Source organism: Pristis pectinata, chromosome 6 (assembly GCF_009764475.1).
Source record: "Pristis pectinata isolate sPriPec2 chromosome 6, sPriPec2.1.pri, whole genome shotgun sequence".
Lineage (NCBI taxonomy): Eukaryota > Metazoa > Chordata > Chondrichthyes > Rhinopristiformes > Pristidae > Pristis > Pristis pectinata.
The window spans coordinates 94,851,831-94,871,263 of NC_067410.1; the positions used below are offsets into that span (position 1 = coordinate 94,851,831).

The 19,433-nt window shown below is 39.6% G+C and overlaps 1 protein-coding gene across 1 annotated transcript in view; it reads left to right on the forward strand.

Moving 5' to 3' along the window:
- The window catches only part of anos1b (anosmin 1b), a 104,032-nt gene that overhangs the window by 50,812 nt on the left and 33,787 nt on the right, over positions 1 to 19,433 (forward strand). Inside the window, exons 3-6 of the mRNA XM_052018629.1 lie at positions 3,648 to 3,710; positions 10,048 to 10,255; positions 16,693 to 16,877; positions 19,003 to 19,132. Of these exons, the coding sequence (XP_051874589.1) occupies positions 3,648 to 3,710; positions 10,048 to 10,255; positions 16,693 to 16,877; positions 19,003 to 19,132 (586 nt within the window). The remainder of the gene's footprint in view (positions 1 to 3,647; positions 3,711 to 10,047; positions 10,256 to 16,692; positions 16,878 to 19,002; positions 19,133 to 19,433) is intronic.

Consider the following 19,433-nt stretch of genomic DNA (forward strand, 5'->3'; position numbering starts at 1 on the left):
TCCCATTTTCCCCCTCTTCCATGGCAACCTTTTATGCAGCTGGTCTGCAGCTGCCATGGGGATGGGTTCTTTAAGATCTGTTGACCTACTCTGCACAAAGCTTGGCAAATATGTGGCAATCACAACGATTCTCTGCAGTTCCCAATGGGAAATGCAAATGTCCTTTTTTTTGGTGTAAATAACCTGAGATGTTTCAAATGTCTTTTTGACTAATTTCACAATTTTTTGCAGGTGACTTCAAGGTTGTTAATAATAAATATAACAACAGTTTAACACAGCAAAAAATGGGTGAAATATAATTTCTAGACAATGATGTCATTTCTTGTCAATCTCCCTATGTTATTTGCACATGCATTCTCTCAATTCCCCTTGACTCCTTCCTCACTTTACTAACGAGATCATATTTGAATGATTAAAAGTATTAACAATTACTCTGAGATTCATTGCAATATCTTTTTCATAACAAATTATGGAGACTGCAAGAAAATGTGATGTGTTCATGAAATGGAGCTGCTGTAATGTTTGTTCAACTGAAATCCTGTCTATTATAGTGATGTTTAAACTGTCTTGCCTATTAAACAGAGGCGGATATAAATTATATGGTGCTAATGAGCAAAGTGTACCTAGTGCCAAGTGAAACTGTTCCCATGGTGATGAGAAAACTATTATGTACATATATTACTGGCTCTGTATTGTTATGAATTTCTTTGTCGGAAAAATTAACATTTTATATCTTGTGTTTCTTTAATTGTACCACTTTGTTATATGAATCAGATGTTCTTATCTGAACAAATTCCAAGTCAGTTACGTATATTTAACACCCTTCTAAGAAATGGCTTATTCAAAAGAAAAGTCCTGAGGTAGAGATTTATTTGGCTTTAAGTTTATGAAAGTTCCTGTGTGGCATGTTACTCGTCTGCTATTTGCCAGAGAGTGAAATATTGTGGGGTTTAACCATGCATTGATTTCATGATGCTTACTTTACTAATAGGGAACCGATAAGTAAAGGTAGCTGAAGCTTTGCACAATTTGATATGGAGTTCAGCTGAGCCAAATGTATCACAGTGATTCTGGGAGCAGTTCTACTGTCCATCATCTTTGCTGGATGGGGATACACACAAAAAGGCAAAGTAACATAGAAAGATGCAAAACCAGTAAATTGTTATCAATTAAATGGAATTTCTTTTTAGTGCAGAACCAGGTGTTGCAACTAAAAATGTAAAAACCTGTGGGCTAGAACAAAATATGCTCCACTTCACTATTGATTAACAACCAAGGAGTAGGTTAGAAATAACACACCAGAAAAATGAGATGAAGTCATCTTTTATATATGGTATGCACTGACTTAAAAAAAATCATGGGCTTGATAGAATTACAGAAAACAATGTACCTCATAATCCATATTCAACCCCTAAAGGAGAATTTTGTAAAAGTAGTTCCACATGAGACTAGCCTTTTGTGTCCTTAGAGTATCATTCTTCAAATTCAGGATATTCTTGTAGCTGCTAAGGTTGATTCACTTTTTGGTGGCTACAGCTGAGCCAACTTACTTCTGACCTGTGGCAGTCACCATTCATGGATACTGCAGAAGATTGCTCAACTAAAAATTTTGTCAAGTTATTTGGTAGCCATATTTTTAATCCATGCTTTCCCAGTGTTGTTTTCCAGTTTACCCTTTATAATATAAGACTGAAATGAATACATGGAAACTTTAAAGGTCCTTTTCCCAAATGGGAGAAGCAAGTTGTCAAAGTTTAAAAAAACTAGAGGAAATTAATAGATTCATTTGTATCTTTTTCACGCTTACAAAAGTGTTTGAGGGATTTTAAACTTTTTTAAAACTTTTATTTATACAGCATGAGAACAGGCCCTTCCAGCCCAACGAGCCCGCACCACCCAATTACACCCATGTTAACCTACTGACCTGTACATCTTTGGAATGTGGGAGGAAACTGGAGCACCTGGAGGAAACCCACGCAGTCACGGGGAGAATGTACAAACTCCTTACAGACAGCGGCAGGAATCAAACCCCAATTGCTGGCGCTGTAACATTGTTATGCTAACCGCTGCGCTACCGTGCCACCCCCTATGCTACCGTTCCGCTCCAGATCTGGGAAATGTATTAGATTCAAGATTTTTGTATATGCTTTGTGATGTTATTCATGGAGTTTTCAATCACAAATGTTTTTTAATGAAAGGTGTTATATTATGTAATTCACACAATTTATTACACCACGGAGCTGCAGTCACATTTGACATGATCTGTTCCTTTGAGATAAAATAATTTTACAAATGCCGATGTATGACATCTGGAGGTCAATTGGAGGTTAATTGTTGTTGTTGAACAAAGTTTGCATCATGAAGCAACTGACTTTCTTTTCCTTTGTTTCAATGCTTTGACACTGCCGAATTTCCCCTAATGTGTCTTGTGCTGGTGCTTCCAAAGTCTGGAATGCTTGGGACAATGGGATTGTTTTCTATACTTCTCTAGTGCCACCATCCTAAACTTAAAAAAACCTACATGAAGCAAAAGTGAATATGTATTAACAGGTCTGCTAGATGATTGAACACATTTTATATCTATGTTAGTCTATCTAAAACTGTCAATGATACATCAAAAAGTAATGTTATTGTCTTATCTTCATTTAATAAATATTATATTTCACACACAAGATTTATATCAAATGCACAAATAATGGAAAACCTTTGGTCAACTTGCAGGAATTCCAAACAATACAATATCACTGACAAGTTAGTGTAAGATATCCATTTAGAATTTTATTTCATCCTAAGAATGGTGTTGTTAGATTTTATTACCATCTTGTTTAGTCCAGAGGCCCTAAGAACAAGTTTTAAAATTTTACTAGAAAACAATAACATTAGATTTCATTTTCTTTTGATAAGCAGTTTAATTTAGGGTCATCAGATGATCTACTTCATATAAAGTCGAGATATGTGACACATAGTCTGCTTTGATAATGCAGAACAGATGTCCATCTTATGCAACTTTGAAAAATTAGTCCAAGTAGTTGTTTGCACCAAACAAGTTCAGTCATTCAGTCCCTCAGAACATATTGTAAATACTAAACTTCAAATCAGAAAGCACTTGCTTTAACTCACTTTGAAAATGCGAAAAGTGAGGTTGATAGAAATGTTTAAAGACTGGAGGATAGAAAAGGTGAGCTTGCCAATGGTTTCAGCAAAAGTGGCAAGACACTCTTTCACTCCTGTCTTATCCTTCCAAATATTAAATTCTTAATTTGTTCATGAGCATCTTTCGTATGATTTGCATAATCTTATATGCAGAATTTGATATGGATCAGTTATTGTAATTGTGAAAAACAGGAATACTGTTACCCTTGGGCAAACGTGTCTGTTGTATTACTTCAGCATGGATTGCTTGGGTGAGGTAAGCTGCATCTGTACTGTATTTTCATAAGTGTATTTGTCTCCAGCTTGGTGATGATTAAAAGGGCTGCAGTGCCATTTGGGATGTTCTGCATCATAGGATCATGTTGCAATAGAATAATAATATAAATTGGGTAAGAAACAGAAGAAAAAAAAGCTAACTGATTTTGGGGATTTCACTTAAACAACTGTGGTAAAACTAGTGAGCTAAGCACTAATTTTGTTTTCCTTTATTACAGTGTCTACAACCTTGCAAGGAGTTGTGGGATACGAATAAAAAACAATGTCAGCAACAGTGTGAGGTAGGAGGAATTTCAGTAGAGAATGTTCAATGGATTCTGTTTGCTCTGGAAAAGTAACTGACCATTCCCATAATGACAAAGCCCATGTTCAATTGGGTTCATTACAAATAGAAAATAAAAAAAAAGTTTAACCCTCGTAATGTTCATGCACAATTTTGTTTTATTTTATACTCTTTGGTCTTCTGTGGCTCTGGAAACAGAAAATCAAGACTGCATTCAGGTCAAGAAGGAGCTATATTCCTGAGCAAAACAGTGGTAGCCTCACCTTTTCAGGGAAAACTGGGAAAGGACATTAATTTTTGCCTTGTCAGAGATGGATAGATATGCTAACTACAGATGATTAGGGGACACTAATGGACTAAAATGAGGGGCAGAAGGATGGCTGAGGAAGCAATTGATGTGAGTAAAATAGAGAAGAGATGGTTGAGGGGAAGAAAGATGATGGAGTGAGGAACAGAAGGAGTAGAAAAGACAGACAAAGCAGGATAGAGATAGAAGGAGCAGGGTAGGGAAAGTAAGATGGAAGTCAGAGCATGCACATGGAAAGAGGTGGACAATGAGGGAGCCAGCCTAGCGAAAAGTAGGTTCTGATGACCAAGGGTGAGGGGATGACACTGCTGGGTGAAGGAGGAGGTGTAAGGTGCAGGTGAGCAATTAGATCTTGGGTCAGATCATGCTAATAGCTAAACAGTGGTTCCAGAGAGGACAAATGGTTAGCCTGCAGAAATCTGGAATATCAGCAGGCTCTGGCTGGCATAAAGCTGAGGGCCAGGTACAAAGTGTATCCACCCTATATGTTTTATTAATCTTATATTAATTAATAATAATGCTTTAATTAATTGATTGATTGATTGATATGCATGGTTTTTCCACTGTATGTAAATGTCTCTAATCTTCAGAGGTACTTAGAAACAGTGGAAAAGACCTTTGACAGCACAATTTACAGAAGTCCATTGGAGCCTTGGTTCCTCTACCTGTGGCCTAGTGACAGAAAGCCGACAGGAGCAATGTTGGAAAGATGTTAGGAGCCATGAGGCTGCAAAAGATATGTGTGACTATGGAATGAACATGATTTGGGGTGGGGGGAGCGGGGTGAAAACAAGATGTGACTGGGTCCATCGAGATCTGGCCCATTAACTATAGATGGGCCAAAGATGCAGGTGCCTATTGAACATGGGTACAGAAGAAAAGCCAACAAGGATATGAAATGGCACAAAAATATTTGGTCACGATAATAGATCCTCATTATTGATGGGAGTGTAGGAACCAGGGCACCTGTGAGTGGAAAGGCAGTGAGGGAAGAGGGGCCCAGGTGAGGGGAAAGGGAGCAGGGAGGAGGGATCTTGGTGACTGGAAAAGGAACACAGGAACCAGGGCCCTGATGAGTGGAAAGGGAGCACGGGAAACATCACCTGATGAGTCAGATGCCCTACCACAGAGATTTCAGAACAGTCAGATAGTGGATTATCAAAGTTTCACTGTATGTGCAAAATTGTTTTATAGGTTAAGTCAATTTTCAGCTGCACGGCACCTTTTTATTTTTGGAGCAGTGTGAAAAAATATCTGGGCCAACGTTTTTTAACATCATATCAGATTAAATGAGAGTTACATCCAGTGCATAATTAGCTTGTTGACCACAGCTTCATTCACTGTGGACTTACAGGGAACAGTTACCAAATCCAGCCAGTCTTCCCTTTTTTTCTTTGCTAATGAATGCCCTTTATTTGTGCATGTATAGAGAATTTACTACCATTCAAGAATATTGCTGGCGTTCTGGGTTCTTGGCAACCAGTAACTGGAATGACACTGACTGTGTACAAATGTTTCTTATATCTTCAGACAGTTTTGTATTCTGAGGATACTTTGCATTTAACTCCAATACAATGTTTACAATGAGAACAACACATACCTTCATGTCAAAGCCAGGTCAGAAACATTCAAGAAGAATGGTCAACTGTAGGTCACTATGCGACATGCTAAACCTAAAACAACTATTTACCTACACTGGGGAGGTGAAGGTCACATTGGACATCTCCACTTGCTTTTGATTAATCTGTTGATTTGCTAGACAGCAGGTTCTTTGAATTTCTCCGTTCATAGGTTTTCAAACTGCAGACTAAAGGGATTTTGTTTTGGGTGGGGGGAGGGGGTTGCATGGTGATGCCAGTGTCCATGAGATCATAAAAGTATAAAACAGAATATCAATCTACCAGATGGGTAGGATATATGATGTCACTCACTGTGTTGAGGAGAGAGTGGGGAAAAAGAAATACTATTTCTCTGGAGTGTCGGAGGCCGAGGGGTGAATAAAGAGATGCATAGATAGGGTAGATAGTCAAAGTCTTTTTCCCAGCGTGTAAGTGTCAAATACAAGAGAGCATGGATTTAAGGTGAGAGGCGGGAAGTTTAAAGGAGATTTGCGAGGCAAGTTTTGTACACAGAGACTGGTAGGTGTCTGGAACGTGCTACCAGGGAGGTATTGGAAGCAGATACGATAGCAACATTTAGGAGGCATTTAGACAGGCACATGAACAGGCAGAGGATGGAGGGATATAGACCATATGCAGGGATTAGTTTAAATTAGTATCATGGTCGGCGTAGATATCATGAGCCAGAGGGCCTGCTCCTGTGTAATACTGTTCTATGCTCAATCACATGGCAATACTGGGCTGCAACTTCCAAGGGATGTTAAATAAAAAAAAACAAAGAGATGCCACATATTGAATGTATCTTTGTTACTTTATTTCCTATTCTCTTTTTAAATAAAATTTCTGTCCGTTATTTGCTTTCTCATCTCTAAACTACCAACATCAACAGTTCAGCTGGAAATTCAAGTTTCTTTGTTTGACTTATTTAAACTTTAAATCCACTAATAGGTTAAAAATCAAATGAAAGTGTTTACTAAGTTATCAGAAGGTGAAGTTGATGATTTTTCCACGTTACTATATCAACACAGAGAGATGGTGAAGTCATTCTTGCCCCCTCAACTTCAATGATACAATTATTTCTTAAAATATTTCAAAGTCTTCACTTCAATTTTCTCAAGTCAGTTCCATATGATTATCGTTCCTTGTGTGAAAAAAACTACCATTACATCAGAACGCCTTTTATCTTTTAATACTTAAAATCCATTCTGATCATTATTTAATTCTCACTGATATTTAACAAAGTTAACATTCATGCTGTATCTGTTCTATTACTTTAGTTATTTTATTTATCTCCATTAGTTCACTTCTCAGATGCCTCCTTTTCAAACTGAAAAGCTCAAATTTCTCCAGTTTTATATCTCTTTGATTTCACAATAATTTGCCAAATTTCTCAGTGACGACAATGGGAAGCAGTACTCAATTTGTTCCTATCCAGACTACTATGTAGTTTGAGTAATGTACTTCCTTTGACTTCCATTTCACTATTTGAATACTGCACTTCCTCTGCAGCTGTGACACTTTACTCTGTACTGTTATTGTTTTTACCTGTACTACATCAATGAACTCTGTACTAACTCAACGTAACTGCACTGTGTAATGAATTGATCTGTACAATCAGTATGCAAGACAAGTTTTTCACTGTACCTCGGTACAAGTGACAATAATAAACCAATACCAATACTGTTCGGACAAATTGAACATGAGCCTACTAACACTCTTCGACAACTTCCAACTTCACCTGTAACTTTTTATAAGCAAATTCCAATGTGGTATCAGAGCATTTGTCCAATCCAATGGTTTCTCATCATATAAACAAATAGTCAGAATTTGCATTAACTCAACTTCCCATATCACATACTCCGTTTTTCTTTCATCCATCCATCCACCTAACCTGAATATTTTGCCTCAGTCATTCTCCTTGAAACTGGACCCTATAGCCTACTAACTCTGTGTAAGGTTGAGGCCTCTTCTGGATCACTTCAGTTACTTTTTTTAATCTATCCTCTTAGGAGCCATCCCTTGCCATTCTCCTTCCTCCCCCTTTCCCTCTCTCTGCCCTCTCTCTCCCCTCCTCCTTGCCCCTTCCATCCCTCCCACCTTGCCTCTTAACCCCTTCCTGAATACAACTGAGTGACTTACTAAGCCATTTCAAAGGACATTTAAGAGTCAACCGCATTGCTCTGGCTCTGATGTCACATTTAGGCCACACCAGATATGAATGGCAGATTTCTTATCCTAAATGACCTGAGAAGGACTTTCAGACTTTAAAGGATTATACAGCTATCTTTAACACTCTTGATATTCCTCTTTGATTTTGGATTGATGCCTTTTCTTTCTACATTCTTCCTGTTTGCTTCCTTTTATGGTTTAACTTTACTCAGGTGCTGCTTTGTGTTATTACTTCACTTTTATTCCCTTTGAACTCAGGTTGTTCCATTTAACTTATTAACACAGGTGCTCGCCTTTCGATTTAGCTTTCCTCCATCGCCCCCCTTAAATTGGCTGTAACTTTGTTTGTGTTACACTTCGCTCTCTTTGAAGTTCTACCTCACCAATTTAAACTCACCTGGCCAAAAATAGGTTTTGTTTAGCGGTAGATCAGGAAAGTCCTCTTCCAACACACGCAAGCTATCTTTTGTCAGTTTCCTATGTGGCAATCCTTTAAATGTACTTCTGCCATTATCCATTTGTTTAATGTACAGTATATGTGCCCCTGATGATTCATCATGCTTTTGAAAAGTCATAAAGGTGTACAGGGCAGCTACCACATTGGATGATCAGAATGAAACCATACCTACCAGCAATTTAAAATGACAGCATGTTGTAAACTTCCAAACATTTTCTGGTGATGGGTATGTCTGAATATTGGGGATCTTTCACTGCACTGAAAAAAAACGCCAGCTAAATTATCACATCTGGAGCAAGAAGAGATGAACAGCAGCAATTCAGCCATTGCCTCACCCGGGTTTACTTGCGCGGCACAACAATTATTGTGTGGGTATCACATGCACGAAGTAAGAGTAAAAACTACATGTTTGGTATATACAGTAGTGGTTAATTAACTTTTAAACCTTCAAAATATGTGTCCAGTTCAGGTGCCTTTGCTGATACCCAAGAATTGCACTGGGAAGATGCATAGTACTAAGAAGACAAAGGTCACTGATATAGTGCTATATTTTTTTCTGTTTCTCCTCCCATCCCTCAAAAAATGTCTGATGCACGATATAACAGATTTTTCTTTAGCCCCTACCCCACTCCTTTCATCATTCTCAATTACTGCTTGGTGCCAGCTCCTCTATTGTTAACCATTCAGCTACTACACACCTGCTTTCTGGAACATGCATTCAGAATAACTTAAACTTTCACTTGTCTTAAAGCAGTTGCTCCACAAGCCATTTGCTCCACAGCTCCAGAGCATCTCCAAAAATGTTGTAATCTGCTTCTTTAGCTTTTCTATTTTTGTTATTAATTTTAATTTTCCAATAATTTGCAAAATTTCTGATGCTTTTCCAGCTAGTTCAAGAAATCTGAATAGGGAGTAATTTAAGTATGTTACTATTTTCAGGGACTACTCACACAGACTCATTGGGAAACCCCTTGCCCTTGAGCATCAGCGAAGAACACCCTGATAGTTCAACTTTATAGAATAGAAATTGATTATATAAAAGTTAAAAGCCTAGAAGTCCTTCAGTATCGTGAAAGTGCAGCAAACATGGGGTATGTGGCAGGTCAACAAATGCTTTGTGCACAACAGAGTATTCCTTGTACATTTAACAACTGCAAAGATCTTTCAACCACTTGCTTTGAAGTTGTGGAGGGAATTGATTTTAGTGGAGTTGATATTAGTGAATTGATATTTGTGGAGTTTCAAGGTTTCAGTCAGAGGAGGATCAGATCTTGAGGCTGGGTGAGGCAGTCAGCAGGATTGCTGTGAGAGGGCGGAGGAGTGTCAAGGTCCCCCTTGGGTGGTAGTGGGGTGGGGTCCAGTCATGGCCAGGCCTGGATACAGTGGTTGATTTCCAATGGAGATCTATAATGAGGTTTAAGATTTTAACTTAAAGGCACCTCTTTGCAACTGGTGCCCAATGTCACTCTTGGTGGACTGGAGCCAGCTCATATGGCTTCCCTTTAAATATCACTGAAGCAGACCTCACATTTATAGGTAAGGTTTGATTCTTCACTGTTGATCCACCTGTGCCTGAGTGAACCATGTGGAAATTGTATTCAAGCATCTACCACATGCCATTGAATGACCCTGTTGTATGTCTTGGAATCTCCCTGAGTTAACACCACACACACTCAAACAAAAGTGTGTATTTTGTTTTTGATACAGTAAATAAGAAATCAATCTTGGCTGAAATTTTAATGCTTTTTAATTCAGTGGATCGATTCTCATTTCTGTGTTATAGAAACACCATGAATGTTTGACCAGCTGTGAGTTTTTGAAATCCATTCAAACAGTGAAACAAGGTAACTGTCCAGCACCCCAGAAAGCCTCTGGCTTTGCTGCAGCTTGTATCCAAAGCTGCAATGAAGATACCGAGTGCCCAAGTATGAGGAAATGTTGTCCAAATGGCTGTGGTCAAACTTGCCAAGCACCAACAAATATGTTCAAAGGTAAGGACATTGCATTATTGAGATAAAGTCATTGCCCTTAGTCTATTGTTGAGTTTTTATTTATTTTGAGGGCTCTATGATTCAAGAATTTATTTCATTTTAAATATATTATTTGTAGGTACCTTCCATTCAAGATTATGCAGGCATATGTTCTGGGTATATATTTAAACTTGCAATAAAGTAACATTTGTTTTTGCAGAGCTGTAGATGCATTGGATTGAAAACATTACCCAAAGTTAGACTCAGAATACACCCTTCTTTAGAAAAGAATTGGAGCAATTAGAACCATAGAAAACTACAGCACAGAAAACAGGCCATTCGGCCCTTCTAGTCTGTGCCAAAACATTATTCTGCTAGTCCCATTTACCTGCCCCCAGCCCATACCCCTCCAGACCTTTCTCGTCCATGTATCGATCCAATTTACTTTTAAAAGTTAAGAGCGAGCCCTCATTTACCACATCAGATGGCAGCCCATTCCACACTCCTACCACTCTTTGAGTGAAGAAGTTCCCTCTAATGTTCCCCCTAAACCTTTCCCCTTTCACCCTAAAGCCATGTCCTCTCATACTTATCTCTCCTAATCTAGGTGGAAAGAGCCTACTTGCATTAACTCTGTCTATGCCCCTCATCATTTTGTAAACCTCTATCATATCTCCCCTCATTCTTCTCCGCTCCAAGGAATAAAGTCCTAACATGCTCAGTCTTTCCCTGTAACTGTCTTTTCCTGAAGACCCGGCAACATTCTTGTAAATCTCCTCTGCACTCTTTCAATCTTATTGACATCCTTCCTGTAGTTCGGCGACCAGAACTGCACACAATATTCTAAATTTGGTCTCACCAATGACTTATACAACCTCACCAAAACATTCCAACTCCTATACTCAATACTTTGATTTATAAATGCCAGGATGCCAGAAGCCTTTTTTACAACCCTGTCTACCTGTGACTCTACTTTCAGGAAATTATGTATCTGAACTCCCAGATCCCTTTGTTCCTCCGCACTCCTCAGTGCCCTACCATTTACTGTGTATGTCCTCCCTTGATTTGTCCTTCCAAAATGCAACACCTCACACTTGTCTGCATTAAATTCCATCTGCCATTTTCTGGACCATTTTTCCATTTGGTCCAGATCCCTCTGCAAGCTTTGAAAGCCTTCCTTACTGTCCACTACACCTCCAATCTTAGTGTCATCCGCAAACTTACTAATCCAATTTACCACATTATCTTCTAGATCATTGATATATACAACAAACAACAATGGCCCCAACACAGATCCCTGAGGCACACCACTAGTCACAGGCCTCCAATCTGAGAAACAACCATCCACAACCCACTCAGCCAATTTCGAATCCAGTTTACAACCTTTCCATGGAAAGCCATTGACTGAACCTACTGAACTAATCTCCCATGTGAGACCTTGTCAAAGGCCTTACTAAAGTCCATGTAGACAACATCCACAGCCTTACCTTCATCTACTTTCTTAGTGACCTCCTCAAAAAACTCCACAAGATTCATTAAACACGATCTACCACGCACAAAGCCATGCTGACTATCCTTAATCAACCCTTGGCTGTCCAAATACTTATATGTCCTATCTCTCAGAACACCTTCCAATAATTTACCCACTACTGATGTCAGGCTCACTGGCCTGTAATTACCTGGTTTACTCTTCAAGCCTTTCTTAAACAATGGAACAACATGAGCTATCCTCCAGTCCTCTGGCACCGCACCCGTGGCTAAGGACATTTTAAATATATCTGCCAGGGCCCCTGCAATTTCTACACTAGTCTCTTTCAAGGTCCAAGGAAATATCTTGTCAGGCCCTGAGAATTTATCTACCTTTATTCGCTGTAAAGCATCAAGTACCTCCTCCTTTTTAATCTCTATATGTTCCATGACACTAGTGCTTGTTTCCTTTCCATATCCACGCCGCCAGTTTCCTGAGTAAATACTGATGCAAAAAAACTGTTTAAGACCTACCCCATCTCCTGAGGCTCCACACATATACGACCACTCTGATCTTCTAGGGGACCAATTCTGTCTCTTACTATCCTTTTGCTCTTAATATACCTGTAGAAACCCTTTGGGTTTACCTTCACATTATCTGCCAAAGCAGCCTCATGTCTTCTTTTTGCCTTCCTGATTTCCTTTTTTAGTATTTTCTTACATTTCCTATACTCTTCACGTACCTCATCCGTTCCTAGTTGCCTATACCTGCTATACACCTCTCTCTTTTTCTTAACCAGCTCACCAATATCCCTTGAAAACCAAGGTTCCCTATGCTTGTTACCCTTGCCTTTAATCCTGACAGAGACATACAAACTCTGCACTCTCAAAATTTCGTCTTTGAAGGCTTTCCATTTACTGAGCACATCCTTGCCAGAAAATAACTTATCCCAATCCACTCTACCTAGATCCTTTCTCATTTCCACAAAATTGGCCTTTCTCCAATTTAGAACCTCAACTCGAGGACCAGACCTACCCTTATCCATAATTATCTTGAAACTAATTGCATTATGGTCACTGAACCCAAAATGCTCACCTACACATACTTCTGTCACCTGACCTGCCTAGTTCCCTAATAGGAGATCAAGTATTGCATTCTCTCTCGTTGGTACCTCTATATGTTGATTTAGAAAACTTTCCTGAACACATTTGACAAATTCCAAGCCATCCAACCCTTTCGCAGAGTGGGACTCCCAGTCAATATGTGGAAAGTTAAAATCCCCTACTATCACAACTTTCTGTTTCTTACATCGGTCTGCTATCTCCCTACAGATTTGTTCCTCCAATTCTCTCTGACTATTGGGCGGTCTATAATACAACCCTATTAGTGTGGCCACACCTTTCCTGTTCCTCAGCTCCCATATGGCCTCTGTAGACGAGCCCTCTGGGTTGTCCTGTCTACGCACAGCTGTGATCTGTTCCCTGACCAGTAATGCCACTCCTCCCAGTTTCATCCCTCCCCCTCTATCACATCTGAAACAACGGAAGCCCGGAACATCAAGCTGCCAGTCCTGCCCCTCCTTCAACCATGTCTCACTAATAGCAATAACATCGTAATCCCACGTGCCAATCCACGCCCTAAGCTCATCCGCTTTACCTACAATACTCCTTGCATTGAAATAGATGCACCTGAGAACATTACTATCATGTACAAACCTTTGATTTCTGTCCATACCTGCAGACCTCGCACGATCATTTTCCTCCTCACTTTCTTCTCTAACACTCTGGTTCCCCTCCCCCTGCAAATCTAGGGGGAGGGGAACCAGAGTGTTAGAGAAGAAAGTGAACTTTTGAAAAAGTATGTAACTAAATAGAGAAAATCTCTTTCTGCAAGGTGCGCATAATATTCAAGGATTATGAGGAGCAAACGGTGTAGTTAGGTCAGGTGACCCATCAAGAAATTCACTGGTGCAGAGTTTAAGAACCCCATAGCCTTTCTGTAATGTTTCATGAGTCTTTGACCCAACTCAACCACACATTTGCATTGGATATCTGTCTCCAAAAGTAATAGTTGACTTTGTTTTTGATCATCGGTCTGTGACTATATCAGAAAAATGGGCTTGTGGATAAGAGCACAATGTTGGTAACTTAAAATCAGGCTATTAGTTGTCTCTACTGATGGCTGAAAAACATCATTTCACTTGTGTCAATAAATGCAGCAATCTGTTTTCCCCTTCATTCTTAACATGTTCAGGTAAAATACAGAGAAACTAGTTTCTTCTTCTTAATATTTTCCCCATGTTCAGATTTAAAAATGGGTTCAAGTGGTGATAATGCTTCTAGAAATCCTACATTAATATTATTCTCCAGGCAGCATTCGTAACTGATATATCTCTTATTTATTTTATATTGTGTTCCTCATAGCAATAGGGAGAGTTTCTTGGGGCTGCGCCTAGGAGTACCAGGCTCAACATATTATATCACACCTAGTGCCTGGCAGATTGCACACCTGGAAAGGACTCCTCACTATCTTCTTTCCATTAACTTACTGTTAGGAAAGCTCAGCAGAATCCTCTTCAGAGTTGTATATTGCGACCCATGTTTTTATGATAGAGGCCCAGGAGATTTGCACTGTCAAGTTTTCAAGATAGAATTCTACCTTCTTGTTCTTCTTAAGCAGTCATTTGGAATTGAGGAATTCTGCCATAGCACTGTGATGCATCCAGATACATATCCCACACACTTGTCCATGACATTGTCCCATAAAACCAGCAGCTCATTTGAGGGAAACCATATGGCAAGCAACATGGCCTCTGATGCTTTGCTGAAAGAACTTGCACAAGGCTCCTTTAAAATATCCTCACACCTCCTAAAAGTCTAAAATAGCAAATCACATGTGTCTCTCTCATTAATTAAAAACACATATAAAGATCCTGTCAGGATAATATTGCACACAGTGTTTTATGGCTCTCTCATTATTACAGAAGCCATATAATGGCCTTCACTGGATAATATCTTTCTTTGGAGAAATTAGTCTTTGACAGTTTTAACCTAATTTCTACATCACAAGTATATGAACAACCAATTTTCTGAATCATACACTTTGTTTCAGTAACCATTTGCTGTTATTTTTCTTATGCAAGGCTCAGCAGAGTTTCAGTGTACACATCCTAAGTGTGTAATTTAATTCCCTTCCTTAGCAAAGGAACAGGTACTTGAGAGTAAAATACTGTTAGATTAACTGATACTTATTCAGTATTTTAACTGCATTGATATTTTGTTTAGAAAACAAATCTCTGATATTTGTGCATGAGTACATGTGCTACTTTATACAAGAACATTAGAAATAAAAGCAGAAACATGCCATTGACTCCTTGTGTCTGCTCCACCATTCAATGAGGTCATGGCTGATCTTCTACCTCAACACCATTTTACTGTTCTAACCCCATATATCCCTTGATTCCCTCAACATCTAAAAATACCTAAAAATCAGATGTCTGTCTTTCTCATTAATTCGAATGTCAATCTCAAATATCACAAGATCACAAGACAAGGGAGCAGAAGCGGGCCATTCGGCCCATCGAGTCTGCTCCAAGGAAAGGGAAATAGAAATGAGAAATGGGGAATGGGGGAAGAAGAAGAAGAAAAAAAAACTATTCTAATCCCAATTTCCGGCCTTATCCCCATTTCCCTTGATATCCTGACTATTTAGATATCTATCTATCTCCTCCTTGAACGCCCCCACTGATCTGGCCTCCACTGCTGTACATGGCAAGGAGTTCCACAAATTCACCACCCTCTGGCTAAAGAAATTCTTCCTCATCTCTGTTTTGAAACTGTACCCTCTAATTCTAAGATTGTGCCCTCTGGTCCTGGACTCACCCACCAAGGGAAACAGCCTAGCCACATTTACTCTGTCCTTTCCTATCAATATTTTAAATGTCGCTATGAGGTCTCCTCTCATTCTTCTGTACTCCAGCGAGTACAGTCCAAGAGCCGACAAACGCTCCTCATACGTAAGCCCTTTCATTCCTGGAATCATCCTCGTAAATCTCCTCTGAACCCTCTCCAACGTCAACACATCCTTCCTAAGATGTGGGGCCCAAAACTGCGCACAATATTCCAAATGAGGCCTCACTAGTGCCCCGTAGAGCCTCATCAACACTTCCTTACTTTTATACACTATACCTCTCGAAATGAATGCCAACATAGCATTCGCTTTCTTTACCACCGATCCGACCTGGTGGTTAACCTTTAAGGTATCCTGCACGAGTACCCCCAAGTCCCTTTGTACTTCCGTGCTTTGGATTTTCTCTCCTCCTAGATAATAATCTGCCCGCTTATTTCTGCTTCCAAAGTGTACAACTGCACATTTCCCTACATTGAATCTCATCTGCCATTTCCTTGCCCATTCTCCTAAACTGTCTAGGTCCCTCTGCAACCTTCCTATCTCTTCAATACTCCCTACTCCTCCCCCTATCTTGGTGTCATCCGCAAATTTAGCCACGAAACCATTTATTCCATCATCCAAATCGTTAATGTACAAGGTAAAAAGGAGTGGTCCCAACACCGACCCCTGCGGCACACCACTAGTAACCGGTAACCAACCAGAGCGAGATCCTTTTATTTCCACTCTTTGCTTCCTGTCAACCAGCCAATGCTCCACCCATTCTTTTATCCTACCCATAATTCCATGACCTCTCATCTTATTAATCAGTCTCTTGTGAGGCACCTTATCAAAGGCCTTTTGAAAATCTAAATACACAACATCTACCGCCTCTCCCTTATCCACCTTACCTGTGATTTCTTCAAAAAATCTTTTTCATCAATGCAATTTGCCTATAAATTCATCCACTGGTCAGTAGTACTAATGAGCAAAAAAAGTAGCTGTGCATCCTATTCTACATCCAAAATTCATTCGTCTGGAGTCTACCAACCAGGCAACAATTTCTAGGAACCTATGTTTATAAAGTTCTTTGTTTGCTTTTCAGGGGTCCCCTTAAAGCCCAGGAAAGAATTGAGTTTTATAGAAGACAAAAATGGGAGGCTGTCAGTAGCATGGATGTCGAGGTTTAATGTTTCTATGGAACCAGTATTTTATATACTGCAGAGAAGATGGAATTCAGGAATGTATCCAAGTGAAGATGATGCTAGCAAATGGGAGACGGTTGCTTACGTAAGCTTATTACATGAGGCATGCTTCACAGATCATACAGGCTGAAGTCATTTTGTTGAAATGATTATAAACAATATAGAAACTTAAAAAAAGTAAGGAAATTTGCTTTAGATTCTCTTGGTCCACCCCTCTATGTAAGAAACTGAGAGTGCTTAATTTTATTTTTAAAGTCAGAGCTAGTTCCAATTCCATGACTGGGAGTACAGTGCCATTTTAATTGATTAACTGGGTGTAGGCAACACAAAAATAAGGAGTGCAGCAGAACTGAATTTGTGGAAGTTGTCTACAAATAGCAGCCAATAATTAAATGATGTAATGTTTCCTTGTTTAAATAAAAGTTGGACTGCCAATGATATATGTGAAAGAGCCATGATCCTGCAAGAGAGAATAAAAACTGTGTCCAAAATTCATGTGCTGGTCCTGGTTAGCCCAATTATGGGATGATATTCACTAGAGAAGGACGTTTGCTGTCTTAAATCAGGAACTGGATCTAGCACTATCACCTATTCAGTTCCCCTGCAAACATTGTGAGCTTGGCCAAAAAGATGTTTGAAACAGCATTGGGCAGGTTTACATCCGTACGTGCTCTAAAACAGAATGTGCATTTTTTCCAACACACAGTTAAATGCAGCCTCCAATAATTCACTGCATAGCAATCTGAGAAGTGTATCAGTCCTAAAGGCACGTTCCGCAAGGCAGCCAGATACCAGCAGTACATGCTATAGCTCCCATGGAGGAGGGAGAGGCCACGGGAGAGAGGGACAGAGTTCCTAAATTCAGTAAACAAGATCTGGCATTGTTTTTAGTGAGAGAAGTGCCTGAGCGGAGGTCCTGGATACCCACAAGAGCCACTGCAGGAAGAGCCTGACAAGAGGTGAACCGAGGTTCTCCAGGTGTGAGAAGCTGCACTCCGTTCAGGAAAGCTGAGATAAATGTCACGTTCTCACGAGATATATAAGAGTGAGATGCGTACCACTGAAAATGGTTGTAAAGAGCCATTTTAGGAACTGGATCGTGGATTGATTCATTGATGAGTTATGATCAGTGCAAGTGGCCCTCCAAAACTGGATGTGAGAAGCTATCATATGTTATCCGGGCTCTCTAATCTGATTACTTTGTTGGTGTTGAGGATTGTGGAAGGAGAAAGCTGCTTGGTCTGGTCCAGGGGTTGATTCAGCAGGTTACTTATGAAAACTGTGTCCCTTTTAATGAGTACCTCAGATCGATGCCTGTTAGGAAATGGGTCTGTTGGTGTACTGCTGGTGCTCTCCCATGGTGGCCTTCAGCATCCTCTTACTCCTCTTGCACCTGCTGTAGTTTAGCCTTGCCTCATGTCCCTCCAGTTCTGGTTTACACACGGCTCTTCCTCTCCCAGTGACTGCTGACTTTGTAATGGTAGGTTGAGCAGAATACAGCACACAATGATGAAATCCCTCAATTGTTGGGTGTCCCAGATTGATGCAGATATTGGAATCTCATTTTCAGAAGGCCAATGGCAATTGCTACAATGTATTGTTCCCATGAGGACTTGTAAATTTACATAAACCAATATTTTAAAATCTCTGTTCTTTTCCCATATGTTTCTTATCTTTCAAATGCAACTCCCCATCCTACAATGGTAGGAAGATTAACCACAGCATTGACAATCTTGCACTGAATTTACGGGGTGTAATGTCCAATATTTTTACAAATATTAACAGGGTCAGGTCACCTTTTGTTATGATGTCCAGTGTGACCAATGTCCTGATTCCATTGATTGTAATTGTGAGATTACATCGTATGTTGAACAGTAGAATATTTTATCATTTATTTGGAATAATTGCCCTTGAAAGCTGCACATCTCTGAGAAAGCCATTTATTATGAAGTTGGCAGTATTCCCAGTATTTATTGATTCTACCACTAAATATGTTAATTTTTTGTAATGAGTAATACCATTAAAACATTTCATCATATTCTGATGAAATGTTTTAAAAAGCAATTGACATTTAATTTTGGAACGCTTGAGATATACCAAGACCAAAAAAAAATCATTCATCAATTTGGTCCCTGTGGGTCTTAAAAATATATTGCACTGAAGTCCATGGTGAATAATTGCTCTTCATTTCCCTTTTTCCAAAATCCCAGACAACAGAGGAGCATGTTGGTCTGAAAAATCTGAGACCAAACATATGGTACCAGTTCAGAGTGGCTGCAGTCAACATTCACGGAACTCGAGGTTTCACCACCCCCAGTAAACACTTCCACTCATCCCGAGGTGAGTGATTACTGCTGAATAGTGATAATAAGCATTCTTACTTAGAAAGGAGAGCTATCAGACATCAATGACTCCCTCCCCAGAGCATTCACATTCCAACCTGCAGAGTCCTTGAAACCAAGAGTGCATTCAGATTATGGTGATCAATTGAAGTGAATGTTGGAACAGAGAAAGGAATTGCCACTTTTACTAACACAGACTGGTTGTGTTTTCTGCATGCTTTGTAAACTCAAAATAGTACAAGCCAAAAATTTTATTTGGGTATACTGGCAGATACATAACATTCCAAATTCCTTTGCTT